This window comes from Stegodyphus dumicola, chromosome 2 (genome assembly GCF_044657685.1).
Source record: "Stegodyphus dumicola isolate Sdum_Otavi_A_Nest chromosome 2, ASM4465768v1".
Classification (NCBI taxonomy): domain Eukaryota; kingdom Metazoa; phylum Arthropoda; class Arachnida; order Araneae; family Eresidae; genus Stegodyphus; species Stegodyphus dumicola.
The window spans coordinates 81743853-81763790 of NC_140769.1; the positions used below are offsets into that span (position 1 = coordinate 81743853).

The window sequence follows — 19938 nt, forward strand, 5'->3', positions numbered from 1 at the left end:
TCTAAGATTGATGTTTTAATTTAGATGAAAGGTCAATTTCATATAATACTTTGTTATTATTATAATTTATATGAAAAAGGTTACACGTGACTGAATGGAAGCATAAGAGTAAATAACTATTTAAGATCATTATTATAATTTATATAAAAATTGCTAAACATAACTGAATGGATGCCTGCATCGCTATTTCACTACCGACTTATCGCTAAAGCATAATTTCATCTCGTTGGTTGTTCAAACGTAATTTTCTATATTGAATGATGCCTTTTCTTTGAAAATATTCTCGGTAAAGTGCAGAATCGCTCACTTATTTGTTTGCTGCTTTTTACAAGGGTAACAACAATTGGATTTTTTTCAATTTTCTTTTACTTTTTAAGTGAAAATAGGTCGATGTGTACATAGATAAAGTGAAGGGTGTGTGCAGTGCCATTTTTGTGCAATTCTAGGATTTTTTTTTAAAGTGAAAATAGGTCGATGTGCACATGGATACCGAGTACGTGCAATTCTTAAAATTACGTCAAGCAGTGGGTGATTCTGCACTTTACCCAAAATTCTATTGCCGACTTTTCGTCATGGGCAATTCCCAAATTGTTAAATATATAGGATATCAAAAAAGGATTTAAAAATTAAACTAGTACTTCAATGGCGTCTTAAAAAATATAGAACTATATAAACTTACGCAATCTGAAACCAACGCATAGGCTAGATTTGGCGCGCTGTTTATAATGGGAGCGTTTGCTAGATTTGCCGCTTTTGCGCATACATTTTCGCTGCAATTTTCTTACGGCCCTCAAAACAGAATAGTACCAAATGTAATTTAATCATTAATGAATCACTCATAATTTATTTAAATGATTTGACAGCTGTTAAGCATCAGATGCACAAGATAATCTTTATTTCAACATCAACTTCAGACCAATTACGTACATATCTGCAATCGTGAGATTTTTTGTTTTTAAATAATCCTTTCCCTACACTATGAACAATGTTTGTTTATACTATATTAATTTTTGTTGCATTTTGCATCACATTATTCACTAAGTCAGCCAATAAATAAAACAGAAGCATGCCAGGAATATGGCATTTTGCAAAAATAACTTGGTACCACGGTTGCTATAATATAGATTTTTTATTATAGCAACCTTGGTAAGAAATAGGAATTGATACATAGGAACAGGAGGGAGTTCAGCACATCCAAAAAATGCAAGAACGAGAAAATCCATAATCAAATAAATGATTTGCTTGTTAAAACAGTCAGAAAATTATTCAGAATAAATTTATACTTCACAGAAAAACTGCAAATTATAACTACTAGGTACAAAGCTCAAAAAAGCTGAGTGTATGAAACTAAACACAGCTCTCTCTATTACAGAAATTTTACCTTCAACAGAACATTATAGCAGTGCAATTTTTTTCTTTCTGTAGATTAAATATTTATAGTTTAGTTTAAACATAGCACAGCAACTGGTAGGTATATAATTCCCAAACTCAGCTACTTCAGTTTCGAAATATGGCAGCTTGTTTATACAGCAGCATGAAATAGCTTTGCAATGCAAAGGCTGCACAAGATGCCGATTTTATGCAATTCTCTAATTTTTTTAAACAAAAATAAATTGCTGTGCACATGAGGATGACCTGTACACAGCTGTTCTCACTTAAAAAATTCACAGAATTGCACAAATTTGGCACTGAGCACATCATACATATTATATGATACACTACTATTTTAAAAAAAAATATTATTTGTTATTAATACATATCCTAAGTTGCGCTTTCAAGAGATAAAAGCGCAAATTGAATTTCGCTTTATGTATGCATCATTATGGTTGCCATCTACTTAGATTTTGCACCAACATATTTGGCACTAAGTGGTAGCACATTAATAAAAAGTCTGATGTGTGCTTTCTTGTACGAAATGGTAATTTACACCCACTTTTTCTTGCACTTCATTTAAACTTATTGATTTGAATTAAATTTACTTCGTCGATAGCGCATAAACCACAATAGAATAAATGCACTCTTTAAAATTCACTATATTTGTTTATCATAGCGACATTCTGGCCCTAGGTTTGCTTAACAGTATTAAATTTCTTTCATTAACTCAGAATACACAAAATTTATATCATCTTAAGAATTATCTAATTCTTGCCACATATTCTATTTATTCTATTGTGTATTATGCGCTACTGACGAAATGGATTTAATTCAATTCAATAAATTTAAATGAAATGCAAGAAAAAATGCATATAATTTAATATTCTGTACAAGGAAGTCATGTGGTGTACACAACAGATTTCTTCCATTGTAGACAAGTGGAAAAAAGTCATCTTTCATACTTTCAAATAATTTTAACAAAGTGCATAAGCCATATTTGGTGTTATTATCACTCACAAAAAAGATGCCGAATTTTAAAACTGTCCCAATATGTAAATTCATGTATATCTTAGAAAATTTTAAATTAAAAAACTCTAATTTTTTACAGGCATGCCTAGAAATAAATACATCTACTTTAAGATGATGTCGAACATTTTATAGCTTATAATACAAAAATTATTTCGAAAAATTTATAAAAAATATTTAAAAATAGAAATTTAAAAAAGGAATCATAAAAAATATGAGCATTACATTTGGATTAAGCCTAAATTTTGAATTCTGGAAGAAGGAATCAAGTAAGTTTAATAAAAAAAGAGATATTAATAAATATATATCAAAGTCAATTAACATTGAGGAGCTAAAATTTTGAGAGCTAATTTTTTAAAAACTTCTCACACGACTTTCATGAAACTTGGCAATTTGACATAATTTGAGTCATAGAACCAAAATATGGAAAAGAATTGGCATGTCATTTCAGAAAAAAAAAAAAAAAAAAAAAAAAAAAAAAAAAAAAGTGTCAGAATACCTATATTAGAACAATGCTATATATAAATCTAATACATATCCTAAGTTGCGCTTTCAAGAGATGAAAAACACAAGTTGAATTTCGCAAATCGGCCTAGTAGAAAGGGAGATATAGAACTGTCTCCCCTTTTTTTTGTGCAGTGTAATTCCCCATCGCACAGCTTGATCAATAAAATGCACTTTTTCCTCCTCGCTTCCTAAGAAATGGCACGAATTTTGGGTGTTCTTAGTGCTATTGCTGCTTACCTAAATTTACCTATGATCTCATTGTAACTAAACTTAATGAATCAGTTTAATCAATAATGGCAAATATCATATCCATACTCCTCGCTTATATTGATTTATTAATAGGTCAATAAAATGGAAAAGAACTATTTATTAACATAAATTAGTCTATAAATAAAAATACTAATTCAGTTTGTCATTAATTTTTTTTTTCAGTTCACTTTAATTTCATTTCAAATTCAAACCGTCCAACAAAAACTGGAGTCGGAGTCGACGTGCTTTTAGCCACTCCAGCTCCGACTTCTTTTATGTAAAAATCTGTCTAATTCCGACTCCACAGCCCTGGTTTTAACTAACATTTACAGAAAGAATATGAGGGCAGAATGAAGGGGGAGGGAAACAAACACACAATTTTGTAGAATATAGTGTATGTATGTTCAATATCTTATTGAACATGCATAAAATACTTCGTATGAACATATGCAATGTATTTTATATAAAAATGAGAAAAACTGTCATAGAATGATATACAAATCAGTGCATTTAATGCCAAAAGGATTTTAAAATGCTACTAGAATAGTACTTAAAAATTACATCACATTTTTTAAGTTTATTTTTAACCATGCAAAGTAGCCCTTCGTTTTGAAAAATAAAGAACTTAACAAATTTTCTTAAACCAATAATAAGCTTAAACTTTAGCTTATACTTTTTAATACGATTACATATTAATGCAAAACATAATTCTTGCTTTAAAAAAAGCTGGAAAGCACTTCCGCAAAGGATCCTTTAAATGTAATTATTGCCAAAAATGGCGATAAAGGCTCAATGCTGGTAACCTGGCGAATTGGTTTGTAGGGGGTAGCAACCTGTTTCACTTTCAGACAAAGAATATTTCTTGTCTGTTCGGGCCCTGTTTTGCTGCTGGCTAGCAGTTCGTCATTACGGGATGAGGTGGTGAAATGCAATGTATACAGCATTAAATTATGTCAATTTTAAGGAAAATTTGCAGAACATCATTTCTTATAAGTTTCTAAACATCTTTTCAGAGATGGACTTTCTTACAAGATTCATATAATGAAGATATATTTAGTGATCATCAGTCTGAGTCAGAAAAAGAGTATGACTCTTCAAAAGACATTCCTTGTGATCAAACTGACTATTTTGTAGGAAAAGATAAAATAATAAAATGGAAGAAAGAACCCTTTCGAATTCAAAGACGCATGACTTCCCATCCCATAATATCATAAAAAAATTGCCTAGCAATACGCATATATCTAAAATGTGGCTTTCCCCATCGATGCATGGAAGCTAATATTTGATGACACAATGATTGAAATGATTGTGAGATGCTCTAATATTTATGTAAAAAATATTTCGGGAAATTTTAAAAGAGACTCAAAACCTATGGAGAAAGAAGAGTTGCTTGCATTTATAAGATTCTTATACATAGCTGGATTGCACAAATCCTCCCATGTAAATGTTACAGAATTATGGGTAATGGAACGGGATTGGATATTTTTCGTAAAACAAATGAACTGTAAGTGTTTTCTTTTTATTCTTCGTGCCTTACGATTTGATGATGTCGGAACACAGGATGGCAGAAGAAAGACTGATAAATTAGCTCTATTAAGATATTTGTTTGAAAATTTTGTCAAGAAATGTCAGAAATTATATCTTGCAGGGGAATACGCGAGTTTTGGATGAAAAGCTAGAACCTTTTCAAGAATGATGCTCCTTTCGGTAGTATATGCCTAAAGAAACCTGCAAGATATGGTATAAAGATATTTACTGTGGTTGATTTTAGAACCTTCTATACTTTCAACATGGAAGTTTACCCAGGTCAGCAGCCAGATAGGCCATACAAGAAAGTCAACAGTTCTTGTGAAAAAGCAAAGTGCATCCTAACTCCATTATACAATTCTGGAAGAAACGTTACTACAAACAGTTGGTATACCAGTTATGAATTGGCCATTTTCTTACAGAAAAATAAAATTTCTATCATTGGAACAATATGCAAGGATAAGAAGATTAACCCACCTGAATTTGTGTCGAATAAGAATAGAGAACAGCATTCAACTCAGTCCCGGATCTGGGGGGGGGGGCAAGCCGGGATCTGTGCCCCAGGCGGCAACTTCTGAGGGCGGCAAATTCAAGAGTGGCGCTGAATTGTATTTGGAATGTTGTCAAATTTTGATGCAACGTTAGTGGTTTCAAAGCCAGGTTTAAAACCTCTTTTAAGAATATTTATAACTAATTACTCGAAACATTTTAATGGAGCAAACTGTTTTAAAAGTAAGGTAAGTACAGCTGAACACGACTCTAAAGATAAGATCGGAGAGAGGAAAATAGAGGGACTCCAGCAGTACCTCTTACATACAAAGCCACGGCATGGCTGACACTCCGTCACTAAAGTCGTCCTTATCTACAGACAGCATGGTTGCCACATGAAGCCACTTATCGCTGTTATTCCCTTAAGACGAGAGAAAATGAAACATAGTCCCCCCCATTTGCAGAAGACTTATATTATTCGGTTTTAAATAAATAAATATGTATATCCAATTTGCCCTTCATCGACTGCATTTCCTAATTTCAAATATGTATCTTAACTTTTCTTAAATAATTTTACACTTAAAATAATAGATGTAGGAGGTACTGACTCCAGGCGTCACTGAAAAAGTCAAAGTACCATGTCTCTCTGCCAACCCAACATGCAATTTTATTACAAAGGTACTCTGTAAACGGCTTGGTCTTTGGTCCCTGTAAGTGACGCCTAAAACAAAGAATCTAAATATATTTCCCTTCAAGTTCTTTGCCTAGAGTCCCTCTGTTATCCTATCTTCTGGCGGGAATATTCAAATGAAAAACAGAAAGATAGCATAGAGGCGCCTTGCGAATGCCTCTTGCGAAATAAATGGAGAAGCATTATAAATTGTAACTCTCCTAACACCCATTATAAATTAACCTTGGACCAATGAAATAATTCAAATTAATGTACGTCGAGAATATACAACAGAAATGAAGTAAGGCATTTTGATTTTTTGCAGCCAGTTGGCAACTTAGGTTTTAAAAATGGATTTATTATTTTTCTATTTTTTTAGGTTTCTTTTTCCCTAAATTTTTGGATAAATAAAAAAGTTTGGAGGGGTTTTTTGTTCTCTCATTTTCTTCAATATGCCTGCTTCCAATATTCCTCACCATATTTAGCGAGTCGCAACCATTTAGTTATGCGCTTCCGCGATGCGGCCCTAAGACTGTAGAATATAATTACGTCAACTTTTAGCTTTTTTTTAAGGCAAGTTATACTGTATATTATTTAGGGTGCAAGAAATCATGAGAGGATCTAGGAAAAAAACTCTCAGGAGCAGAATATAGAACCAGAGCAAAAGATAGGACCAAACAGAGAAAATAAATTCTCACACAGAGAAAGGAAAAGGGAAAAAGATCCTACAAGTGAGTATGGATGCTGTATTGTATCTTTCAACAAACTGTCTTTCTTTACGCGGGTCTGATGAAACCCCTGGCAGTCTGCTCACAAAGTGTCCTCGGCCTAGTCAAGGCAATTTTTTGAATTTAATGACTCTGCTCTAGCCAAACATAACTCTTAAGTACCAGTTAGAATACCTAAAGAACGGACAAGTATCATATTTAACAACTATAATTCAAAATGAAATTACTGATGTAATGACGAAAATAGTGCGCAATAACATTTTAAATGATATTAAAGAAGCAAAATATTATACAATAATGTACGATTGCATTCCGGATGTGTCGCATACAGAACAAATGAGCCAGGTGATTCAATACGTAAAAAATATGTGGTGATACGTGTGAAATAAAGGAGAGCATTATTGATTTCATAGAAATTGGTGGAAAGACAAGAGAATGTATTTCTCAACGGATTGTGGAAAAACTGGCACTTGATGATTTGGATGTTGACAATGTCGTGGTCAATTTGAGGATAATGGATCTAACATGGTCTGTACTTACCGGCCATATTAGATCCTGGAGTACAAGCCAGGATTACAGAAATGAATAAGTTGGCCGAATATGTGTGATGTTTGGCGCACTCTTTGAATCTTGTCTGTGTGCTTTCTGCCTCGTCTTGCCCCGAAGCAGTTAACTTCTTTGGAATTATCCAGAAGATATTTAGCTTTTTTTTGTCGGATTCACTATTCGATGGGATATTACAAAAAGATGTCCAAAAACCAACTCAAAAGGAAGCAGCCAGACAAGATGGTTGTCAAAATATGTAGCTGTCAAAGCCCTTCTAACAAATTTATCAGAAGTAATAAAATCCTTGAAAGAAATTAATTATCTTTCAAAGTACTATATTACTATTTCAAAATTAATTATCTGTCAAAGTACGAAGCAGGACATCTGTTACAAGCTGTAAAAAATTTTGAATTTATTATCAGCCTGACAATTTGGGCTAATATTCTTCGAGAAATCAATCGAATAAATACTGAAATTCAAATGGAAGATATTATTCTTGCGCGTTTCGTCGCATTAATGGAAGGTCTAACCAAAATTTTTAAAAAATGAGAGAAATTCTTACGGAATATTGGATAGAAGAATTTAAAGCAGCAGCCGAAAAAAATACAGGTTGAACCTATTCTGGCAAATAAACAAATTCTAAAACGCAAAAAGGAATTTGATGAATTGTGTGAGGACGACTCACGAACATTTCATCGTGTTCAGCTACTTTCTAAAGCAATGAAAATTGTATTTAATCGAATCTTATCAGAAATTAAAACGAGGGTAAACAGGGCTATTACACTAAATTCAAATTTCCATTTCTCATTGGTTGTGAAATATTGAATATGTCAACTGAAGGACTGCAAAAGAATGGAGCAGATCTTGCACGAAAATATGAGCGAGATCTCTAAATGCATTTGAGTTTTGTCAGGAACTTTCTGTTTTTAAAGAACAAGTCCCAGTGTTATTCGTTGACATGAAAAAGGCTAGAGCTTTTTATCTCTTGCAACAGATCTACACCTATGATTTTCAGGATGCCTTTCACAATATTTGTATTGCCCTGCAGATTTACTCTATGCTTCCAACTACATCCACAAGCTGTAAGCAAAGTTTTAGCAAATTAAAACTTATTAAAAACTATCTGAGATCATCAATGAGCCAGGAGTGTTTACCAAGTCTTGCAACAGAAAATCAAACAGCACATCAAGTTAATTATGATGTTGTCATAGATTTATTTTCAGAACAAAAGGCTCGCAGAGTAAAATTTTAATTCTGTAATATTTTAAGAGCGTTAGGTAAGAACTTAAAATTATTATTGAAATAAGAATTATGAAAAGAAGTACAAATACTAACCTTTTCCTTTCAGCAGTAGCCCGTATGGTTGTTATGTATAGCTAATGAAAGTTAGTTACATAATTAATCAGCTCATTTATTTTCCTAACTTATGTATTGTTTGTAACTAAAGATAATTTTTTTACAAGGGCATAATCAAGTGTACTGAGAGACATATATAATTTTAAAGGTACCATAAGGTATATTTCATTCTGTAAACTTTTGTTAAAATCTTTAAACTTAACATTTTGTATGAGCATAACTATACAAATTGCTATTATCCATCACACAATGAATGTTTCTTTTATGCGGAAGTGTCTCGTTTTTCGATTTGTATGGAAGTATCGTGTGTCGAATTACTATTGGTGCGCTGCCAAGGGAGGTTCTGAATGTAAACAAAAAACATTCGATCTGGAGACCAAAGCCCTCGGAGCAGTGCTTCCCTCACAGTACGGGGTTGGCTCCTCCTTTCTTTGTTACCTCCATGGTCTGGCTAATTATTGTTGGAAATATTGCAAAATTGCATATTTCAGAGAAAATGATTATTACAGTTCAAAAATAGTCTTTTGCATGAATATGTAAATATTTATTATGTTATCGGACTTTGTGAGGACAATAGTAGAGTTTTTGAGTAGGCTACATGAAGGCATTATTATGAAATGAATATTTAACGTGCTAGGTTAAAGTTATTGTCAGTTCAAGAAATTGGTTCCAAATTATTCAATTACTATTAGTGATTTGTAATTTGCTTATATTTACACTAGAAGAGAAACACGCTAATGTGACAATCAAAATCATAAAAACAAGCTTGTATTTAGCGTAAGTATAATGAAACACTCAATCGATTTCGAGGGCAGCTAAAGGTCTCTCCTCATCAGGAGAAAGAAATACCTAGAAAGAAGAAAATAAAGGAGAAGGAGTCTCAGAAACACGTGGTCCTTATCAGCACTGCACGTGGTTATAACTGGATTTTTAATCAGAGTTGCACTGGCCGCCTACTTTTACTGAGCCAGGCTATCTGATCAAGCATAAAGGACAAGAAAAATTAGCGAAGTTAAAATAGGGAGCGAGGGGCAAATGCACCTTCACGCTCAAAATCTGAACTTCAAATAATGGAAAGTAACCACTGAACGAATTTTTATACCCTCTGGTAGTACCAAACGCGAGGAGATAACGCCATCTACCCGCAAAAATAACTGAATTAAGATAGTAGAATTTTAAAGGCATTAGGAAGGACTGGATTGGACTTCAAATCATTAACTAAACCTGCTAAATCTTTGTGAATGTGAAAAGTCTCAAGAAAATCCAATTCACCTATGCAAGAAGCCTTTTGGATAATTTTTGCAGACCCAAAGTCAAAATTATGGTTACTATGATATGCTATTGAAGACTTGTTAATTTCGCCTTTTCTGACATAAGATTCATGTTCCTTGATATGAAACTTCAATGCTCGCTCTTTTTGTTTGGCCAATATATCTTAAACCACACTGACACGATATACTATAAATTCCTCAAGAATTCAAGACAGAAACGCAATCTTTTAGAATTGAAGGGTGAATTTTATTAATACGGGAGAAACCGACTTGAAAATTGAATTTCTGGAGAATCCGTGCAATTTTATAGCTAACAGAAGGATAAAATGGAAGCACGACAATGTCATTAATATTATTTCTAACAGTGGAATGTCTTCTTTGATGGGAATCTGAAAATTTTTTAACGGCTTTATCAATAATCATGGGAGAAAATCCACCGTCAATCGCAACTGCTCTCAAATAATTAAGTTCATTGGTAAGCAAAGATTCAGAGGAACAAACTTTAAGCGCGCGGAATACATAATAGTAAAAAGAAGCCATTTTTTGCTTAACAGGGTGGCATGACTTGGCATGGGGTGGTAAAGACATCTAAACCTTCAATTCCTTAAATCATCGCCCTTATAGAGAAAGCCTTTAAATTCTCCAAAATTTCGGAAACGCAGAAGGATACAATCCGCCACCTAATTACACATAACGTTAATTTTAACAACAAATCTTTGGGTTCAAATCTTAGCAAAAAGGAAAGTGAGATCTTACGTGAAATTCATTCTGATACTAATATCATTACCTCTAAAGTTGATAAGGGTGGACAGATCGTTGTTATGGACAAACACACATATATTATTGGAGTCTCTAAACTGATAAATGAAGGCCCATACTCCTCGATCCCTAAAGATCCTTCAACTTCGGACCTCACGAAAGTTAAAAGTGCTATTAAATCTTCCCACATTCTGCCAACTCAGTTGAAGAAAATCACTTATTCCACTTATTACTAATTTAATTGCGCTAGGCTTTATGCTCTTCCAAAAACCGGTATTCCTTTTCGACCAATTGTTTCCAACATAGGTACTGCTTCATATCCTTTGGCCAAATATTTAGTTTCCAGATTTTCTCCTCTACTTGCTAACATTATTCACTCTGTAAAAAATTCTGTTGAAGTCATTGATAAACTTTAAAATATTTCTCCACTTTGTTCCATTATGGTTTCATTTGATGTCAAATCAAATCACTGTTTACTAATGTTCCGGTCAAAGGAGCACTAAATTGTCTTGAAACTAGGCTTCAGGAACTTCACTTCACACATACTGAAATTAATGAGTTGGTTTCGCTTACTGAAGTTTCTCTGAGTCAAACCCACTTTGTTTTCCAAAATGCATATTTTCGTCAAGTTGAAGGATTGGTTATGGTAATCCTCTCAGTCTGGTACTTGCTGACATTTATTTGCACTATTTTGAGATGAAATTATTTGATAAACTATCTTTTCATCTTTGGATTCGGTATGTTGACGACACTTTCGCACTTTTTGACGATTATAAAGAGGATTTATCCAAGATTCTATCTATTATGAATTCAATTGATCCAGCCATCCAATTCACTCTTGAAATTGAATCCAACAATTCCCTCCCCTTCCTTGATATTCTTATAATCCGCAATGAAACTGATTTTAGCACCACTGTGTACCGTAAACCCTTTGCAGTTTATTTACCACCCCATGCCAAGTCATGCCACCCTGTTAAGCAAAAAAATGGCTTCTTTTTACTATTATGTATTCCGCGCACTTAAAGTTTGTTCCTCTGAATCTTTGCTTACCAATGAACTTAATTATTTAAGAGCAGTTGCGATTGACCGTGGATTTTCTCCCATGATTATTGATAAAGCCGTTAAAAAATTTTCAGATTCCCATCAAAGAAGACATTCCACTGTTAGAAATAATATTAATGACCTTGTCGTGCTTCCATTTTATCCTTCTGTTAGCTATAAAATTGCACGGATTCTCCAGAAATTCAATTTTCAAGTCGGTTTCTCCCATATTAATAAAATTCACCCTTCAATTCTAAAAGATTGCGTTTCTTTCTTGAATTCTTGAGGAATTTATAGTATATCGTGTCAGTGTGGTTTAAGATATATTGGCCAAACAAAAAGAGCGTTGAAGTTTCGTATCAAGGAACATGAATCTTATGTCAGAAAAGGCGAAATTAACAAGTCTTCAACAGCATATCATAGTAACCATAATTTTGACTTTGGGTCTGCAAAAATTATCCAAAAGGCTTCTTCAATAGGTGAATTGGATTTTCTTGAGGCTTTTTACATTCACAAAGATTTAGCAGGTTTAGTTAATGATTTGAAGTCCAATCCAGTCCTTCCTAATGCCTTTAAAATTCTACTATCCTAATTCAGTTATTTTTGCCGATAGATGGCGTTATCTCCTCGCGTTTGGTACTACCAGAGGGTATAAAAATTCGTTCAGTGGTTGCTTTCCATTATTTGAAGTTCAGATTTTGAGCGTGAAGGTGCATTTGCCCCTCGCTCCCTATTTTAACTTCGCTAATTTTTCTTGTCCTTTATGCTTGATCAGATAGCCTGGCTCAGTAAAAGTAGGCGGCCAGTGCAACTTTGATTAAAAATCCAGTTATAACCACGTGCAGTGCTGATAAGGACCACGTGTTTCTGAGACTCCTCCTTTATTTTCTTCTTTCTAGGTATTTCTTTCTCCTGATGAGGAGGGACCTTTAGCTGCCCTCGAAATCGATTGAGTGTTTCATTATACTTACGCTAAATACAAGGTTGTTTTTATGATTTTGATTGCTTATATTTGTCTAAATGAATTTTTTTATTATTTAGTAATGTCTGATTTCCATTTTTGTACTGTGATGAACTATTTTAGTATTTAGCACTGAATCGTTTTCTATTAACATCATATATTAATGTGAGTAGGTATTGTTGCAAATATTGAAAAAATCCCCATTTTAGGGAAAATGTAAATTTGATTATTTCAGTGCACTGGAGAAGTAACTGCATTAAGAGGGTTCGCACGGGTTTTTAATTATTAAACTTTTGGTATGTATATTTGGCCACCAGAGGCTGAGATGTAAAGTCTGAACACTGGTAGTTCGGTCGGTGGTTAGAATCAAGCGAATCAGCTGGCTGCATGGGTGTTTCGGCCGTTTCGCTCATGCGTAACTTGCATATGAGCCAATTACTCTTAGAAAGACCTCAGTGAAGACATCTTCCCTCTTAGGCAGGTAGCTCTCTTATGCTTTGCCATAAGTAAAGAAACTAAACCATTTGTTATGCATATTTCTTTTAGAACAAAAATGGCACAAAGAATTTCTTACTATAAAATGGATTTTACATTTTATCTCAAAAACTACCTATTTCTATGTTTATTTAAAGAAACTAAAATTTGTTACAGAAACTTAAAGAAAGATGGGTAAGGGCGGCAATTTTAAGTTTTTGCCCCGCCTAAGAAAAATGCTAAATCCGGCGCTGATTCAACTCTCTTGGGGTTCCAAAAGGATATAATGCTACTTTCTTATATGGCTGAATAAAACAAATGTGTTAACCTTTTGTCAACTTTGCCCAATGATGACCATACTGATGAAAGCATGGGAGATTTAAAGAAATCTGAAGTAATTATGTTTTATAACATGACAAAAGGAGCAGTTGATATAGTCGATGAATTGAGTGGTACTTATTTTGTGTCCAGAATATCAAACCGATGACATATAGGCATATTTATTTCACTATTAAATATTGCCGGCATAAATTTGAGGATCTTGCTTTAACTACTAAAACTCCATCAGAGAAGTTCAGGAATAGGAGGCACTTCTGATTTGGCCTTTGCACTTTTAGATCCTCATTTGAAATCACAACAGGAACAGGAGGAATACAACGAAGATTCTCTTGAAGATTTGCAAACAAAGAAAATAAAATTATGTTACTGGAGATGTTACATGTGCTCAAGAAAAAAAGACATAAAATCAAAAACTGTATGTGTGAAGTGTTAAAAAAATATATGTCAAGAACATTGTGAGACAGAAGCTTTATGTATAAACTACAAAATATCTAATTCTTCTTGAGCCTAATTGATTTGAAAATTTATATAACTCATTGTCCATGTAATAATTCTGCATAATTTAGATTACAATGGCATTCAAAAATAAAAAACATAAATTTCTCATAGAAATCAATGATTCCTAGTCATTTGAAGAAAACGTAAGTACTTTAGATTTATTTGTCATTAATTTTAAAATTAACATTATTTTAAAGCTATTTTATATAATAAATGTTGTAATTAATACAGAATGCATTATTTTACTGAACTGGAATAATGTTTCATTTGTACGTCATTTAATTGTGACGCGCATTCTTGTGTTACATAACACAGCGTGCATCCTTCTGAGTTAACTATATACCGTTAAATGTCATTATTAACCTATTTATTTTACTTCTATATGCTAAATATCTTATAACTTGACTGTACACCACTAAAATCATGGCTTCCATATGATAAATATCTTGCAACTTAACTATACATCGCTAAAATCATGGCCGATTAGCCGTTGGCGAATAAATACAGTGGCACCCAAAAGTGTTCGTACACTTACAATTTTCATTGAAATAAGGCTCTATCCATTAATTAAAAGTAAACTTTCTGAATTTATGGTAGCCTGAGTAGTTGAATGTTATGGAAACCCTATTGTGACATAATTGGGAGCATGATTCTGGGAAATTTTGAATCATGGGATGTTTTGTAAGCGATTTTGTGGTGTGTGCTGGTTTGATTCATTAGACGGTAGAATGGCCGAATGTAGTAAGATTAATTTGAAGCTTCTGTACGATTTGGAGCGGAAGGGGAAAAGAGCTTTGATTGACAGGTGTGTAAATGAAGGTTTACTTAGTAGCCATTATAAGCGTCCTGTATGTAGAAAGGGATATGCGTCTAGTCGAACGTAAAAACCGTTTAGATGGATTTGAATGGGTTTGTAGGAAGAAAGGTTCAGATGGTCACTATGTGAAGCGTTCGATCAGAAAGAGTACCTGGTTTGAAAAAAGTCATTTGAGTATGATTGATATTTTGATTTTTACGTAGCTCTGGGTGTACGAAGCGAACTCGAAAATCATGGTAAGTGCATATTTGCTTTTGGTAGTGCTTAAATGTATACCATGTTTTTCCTTTTTTATGTTACTTTATTGTTTGGTTTAAAATGTATTTTATTGAGATTATGTATTTTTTGTTTGCCTATATTGTAGAATTTGGTGCTCCTTTGACTTTTCAAGTGAAAATATAGTGAAAATTTTTGTGTACATGGACAAAGTAAAGGAAGTGCGCAATGCAAGTTTGTGCAATTCTGGGATGTTTTTTAAGTGATAATAGGTCGACGTGTACATGGATAAAGTTAAAGTAGTGCGCAATGACATTTTTAAGTGAAAATAAGTCGATGTGTACATGGATACCGAGTTTGTGCAATTGTTTGTCTTGTTATTTTGGCTTTGTGTAGCGTCGATTTTTTTACGCAAAAATTGCCACTTCGCAAGCCAAAATAACGAGTCAAAGAATTGCACGAAATCGGTATCCATGTACCGCCAAAAATCGCCAAGGGGTACCCTAAACTATACTTTTACACCATAATCTATTCGTAACAAAATTACATGAAATATTTTTTAAATATAGCGAAACTTTATTTTTAAGAAACCAATAATAAAAAAATGACAAACTTTTTATATCACAAAAGTCTTCGCACACTTGACATATTAGTAAATATTTTCATTTTTCGTTAATATTTGTAGGATATCCTTTAGCATCCACAAAAGCTTTTAAACATCTGGGAATATATTTTACTAGTTTTTTTTTTTTTCTTTTTTTGTAACTTTTGTATCAATGTTCATCAATTCTTCCATCATGGATGCTTTGAGTTCGCTTTTCGTTTTGATGTCGTGTTTTCCTACTCTAACCCCCAGCTCTTTCCATATGTGTCCTACAGGGTTTAAATCTGGCGACTGAGGTGGTGTTTTCAAAACATGTGGACAATTATAGACATACTACAGGCGAACGTTGAGAGCCGTATACTTAGGATCATTATCATGATTAAAAATAAAGTTGTTTCCTATACCCAAATTTTGGGCTGATAATTTTAATTTGTCTCTTAAAATATTTAAATAAAGAGAATGATCCATTATGCCATCAATAAATACCAAATTACCTAGTCCTGATGCTGTCATGCCCCCCTCACAAGAACACCTTGACCGCCATGCTTAACCATTCCAACTAAGTTCTTATAATAAAGTACCTCATTTTTTTTCTCCATACAGTTAGTCGACCATCGGAACCAAAAATGTTAAATTTGCTTTCGTCAGCAAATAGGACATTATTCCAGTACAATTCCGGTGTAGTTATCATTGATTTTGCGAATGAAAGCCTAAGCTTTCTGTTTTTCTCACTAACAAAAATGTTTTTACGGGCAGAACGCCCATGTAATCCAGCTTCTCTGAGAACCCGTCGAACAGTTTAAGGTGAAATTGAAGCAAAAAACCTTGCATTAAATTCTGCAGAAACTTTTACAGCACTCAAACATGGGTTTTTCACAAATTTTCTAATAAATCTCTCATCACGTTTAGTTAACTTTCTCGGTCGACCTTTCCTTACCTTGTTTTCAATCCAATTTTCTTCTTTAAAGTGTTTTATTACATACTGCACTGTAGAATGGGATAAATTAACTAATTTATCGATATTTCGAATCGATTTACCACTACTATGGTGAAAAATTATCAATTTTCGAATGCTGTTTGTAACTTCTTTATGACTGCGACTATGTTTCAATAATAAATAGAATATTATGAAGTAAGCAATAAAAAATTAAAGCAAACGATTTTTTAAATGCCCCCACAATGTAAAAATTAAAAAGAAGCAGCAAACAATAATTCTAATTTTGATTTTATCCAAAAATATTTCAGTGTACAAAGACTTTTGTGAGATAAAATGTTTGTCATTTTTTTATTATTAATTTCTTAAAAATAAAGTTTCACTATATTTAAAAAAAAATTCGGCTCTAGTGTAGAATTGGGTGCCCCTTTGATTAGCAACAATTTTTTGTAAAATTTTGGCGATGAAATCTTATTTCTGGTTACCATGATAGTGTAACTTTGCTTTAGCCTCCTGATTTTTTTAAAAATAAAAATAGATTGATGTGTACATGGACAAATTTAAACAGTGCGCAATGCCTAGTTTGTGCAATTCTAGGATTTTTTTTAAGTGAAAACAGATCGATGTGTACATGGACACAGAGTTTATGCAATTCTTTGACTTTTTATTTTGGTTTTGTGTAGCGGCCAACTTGAAATTGTGTCCTCCTGGCGCCGATCTTGGCGTCAAAAAAGAATTGCCAAAAAACAAGAGGGACCCAATTGTAAACTTTTACCAAAAATTCATGTAATTTTGTTATAAATAGGTTATAGATCTTCTTATTAAAATCTCATTCAGAAAATTTCCTTTTAATTAATGGATAGAGCCCTATTTCAATGAAAATCATATGTGTACGAACACTTTTGGGAGCCACTGTACACACAGGCCCCAACGGATCCTTTGCGGAAGAAAACCCAAAAGCGGTACAACTTTTAAATTTTATATATATATAAAAGATGCATTGTATATATCATTTATAAAATAATTTTAATAATACATATAGAAACTTTGTGCAGCACTTCAAATAAAGAAACAATAAAATCAGGAAATGCACAGGTACTCTCACGTACAAATAACGTGCAGTGCCGGCTAATGGTCTAAAGCACATGTTAATTTGCTAAGCATTTATACGTTTTATTGCATTACCTAATTAACAAATTGGCATACCAAGTCCTTTTTTTAAGGAGCAATATTTTATAAGTTACCGTATATACCCGCATATAAGTCGAGATATTTTGGACAAAAAAAAAAAAAAAAAGACTTCAAAGTGGGGGGGGGGGGTCGACTTATACGCGAGGCCATAAAAAATTAAAAGAATCGGAAGTTCAAAAATTTCTTTATATAATGCAGTTGTTTTCTTCCAGCACCCAAATTGGACGACTTATCAAATAAGTCACTTACTTGAAGTAATTTCATGACTTAAATTATGTGACGAACTAATCACAGAGTTTCATACTTTAACTAGAGTAAGTTTCGATTAAACCAAAGAATTTTCAGCCCCCGAACAACCGATCAATATCGAGCAATAAAAAGTTTCGCCAACACGTCAAGAAAAGAGAAATGCAGATAGTTTTTACGTACGTATAAGTCTTTATAATAGTTATTGTTCATTCATGAAATACTTTTGTTAACAGGCATACACGTCAAAATTTAAAAAAATTGCTCAGTGGGTTAAAGATGCCAGGAACGAAATACCCTCTGAAATGATTATAAAATCATTTAAAAAATGTTGTATTAGCAATGAACTAGATGGCACGAAATATGACGCTGTTTTTGAAAGTGAAAATGACGACAAAGGCTCTAGTAGTGATTGTAACAGTACAGAGTTCGAGACTGAAAATATGTATGATGACGAGCCAATGACGACAGAAGAGTTCTATGAAATATTTGGCGAATCTGACCATGAATCGGACGTTGAAGGATTTTGATTTTGTTTATTTACCAAGGTATTTTTTATCGTATATTTACTTTTTTTTTCTCAGATGATTTTGAATAAACGTACTACTTTAAAAAAAATTTTGGAAGTTTCTCGATCGATTTCGGAAGTGGGGGGTCGACTTATACGCGGGTTTCTTATTTTCTACGAATTTTTTATGTCGAAGTGGGGGGGTCGACTTATACGCGGTATCGACTTACATGCGGGTATATACAGTAATTCTTATTATATAAGGCAGAAAATTTGAAACATGAATGCACATTGATGCACTAGCCCTACACAATGCTATAAATAAACAAAACCACTTAAAATATAATTTAGAAAACTACTACATCGAATATCAATATTTCAGAGCTATAAAAAAGGGAAGTGTAGCATAACTGTATCTTGCAGAAGCTTGAAAATACTCTAAAAAGTATCATAACACTTTAAAGTACACAATAGAAATGCTCTTGTTAGTTACGGTATATTATACAAACTTCTCTTGAAGAAAATACTTCAAAAGAAATATTAAATATGAAGTAATGTATATCAACAAATTACTTACCCTGACATCCTAAAATTTTACGAACTGTTAATAAACTGCTGAAGGACACCATATTTCTCTTTCTGTTGGTACAGTTACTTTAAGAATCAGAAAAAAAATCACACCGCATACTAGTGTTGCCAAATAAAAATCGTCTTTCTAAAAAATTTCCAAAAAATGTGGGCAAGGGAAAAAATTACCAACACTTAATTTTAGAACTAGTGGAAATTTTTAATATTTCAGTACTATCCTGTCCACAGAAATGTTGGCAGTACAAAAATACCCTGTTTTGTTCTTAGAAACATTAAAAGAGTGAATATTTGCGATTAGAATGACCTATAAAAGGTGTTTCCAAAGTCGGTCATCGGCTCGATGAAATAGATCGTATTGAAGAAATCCCACATAGTGAGTTCTAAGTGAATATTTTTTCCCCAATGGCAGATTGTGAACAATTACAAATGTAACCCAGTCCATTAATCTATACAAGGCCGTATGTGGTGATCTCTTTAGTAAGGAGGCATCTAATAGGTGGGCCACCATCGCCTTTCCTATGAAGGGACGGACAATTACAACTATGCCTTCTCCGGGATTCGAACCCAGGCCCTTCGGTATCGCATTCAGCTTTCTTGACCACTATACCGACTGGGCGGTGCTCTAAGTGAATATTACCTCACTGGAATACACCAGAAGAAGAAGATGCTTATACCCAATGCTTATAGAAAATGTTCTATTCTACAGATTTTAGTTTACGCTATCATAACGATTGGTTGTCAATGAATCTAAAAATGGTCAAAAGACTACTAATTTTAATGATTTCGAAATTTATACAAGTAATTTCATAAAAGGATGTGAAGTAATTTTAATAACTTGTGAGAGTAAAGCCAAAAACTCAGATTCCTACAAAGCATGTGTTGCAACTCTCAGGGCTACAACGTGGAGGTTACAAATTAAATAATCACAGCAGGGATTATTAATATAAAGATTTAATATGGATATCTTACACAAGCTGAAAATGTTACATTACTCTAAATAGTGCATACATATAACTGAG

General features: G+C 33.2%; 1 protein-coding gene across 1 annotated transcript in view; it reads right to left on the bottom strand.

Moving 5' to 3' along the window:
* The window catches only part of LOC118195159 (uncharacterized), a 56814-nt gene extending 37782 nt beyond the window's left edge, over nucleotides 1–19032 (bottom strand). Inside the window, exon 1 of the mRNA XM_085810820.1 lies at nucleotides 18909–19032. Coding sequence (XP_085666946.1) covers nucleotides 18909–18960 — 52 coding nt within the window. The 5' untranslated portion in view covers nucleotides 18961–19032. The remainder of the gene's footprint in view (nucleotides 1–18908) is intronic.
* Nucleotides 19033–19938: the final 906 nt, after the last annotated feature.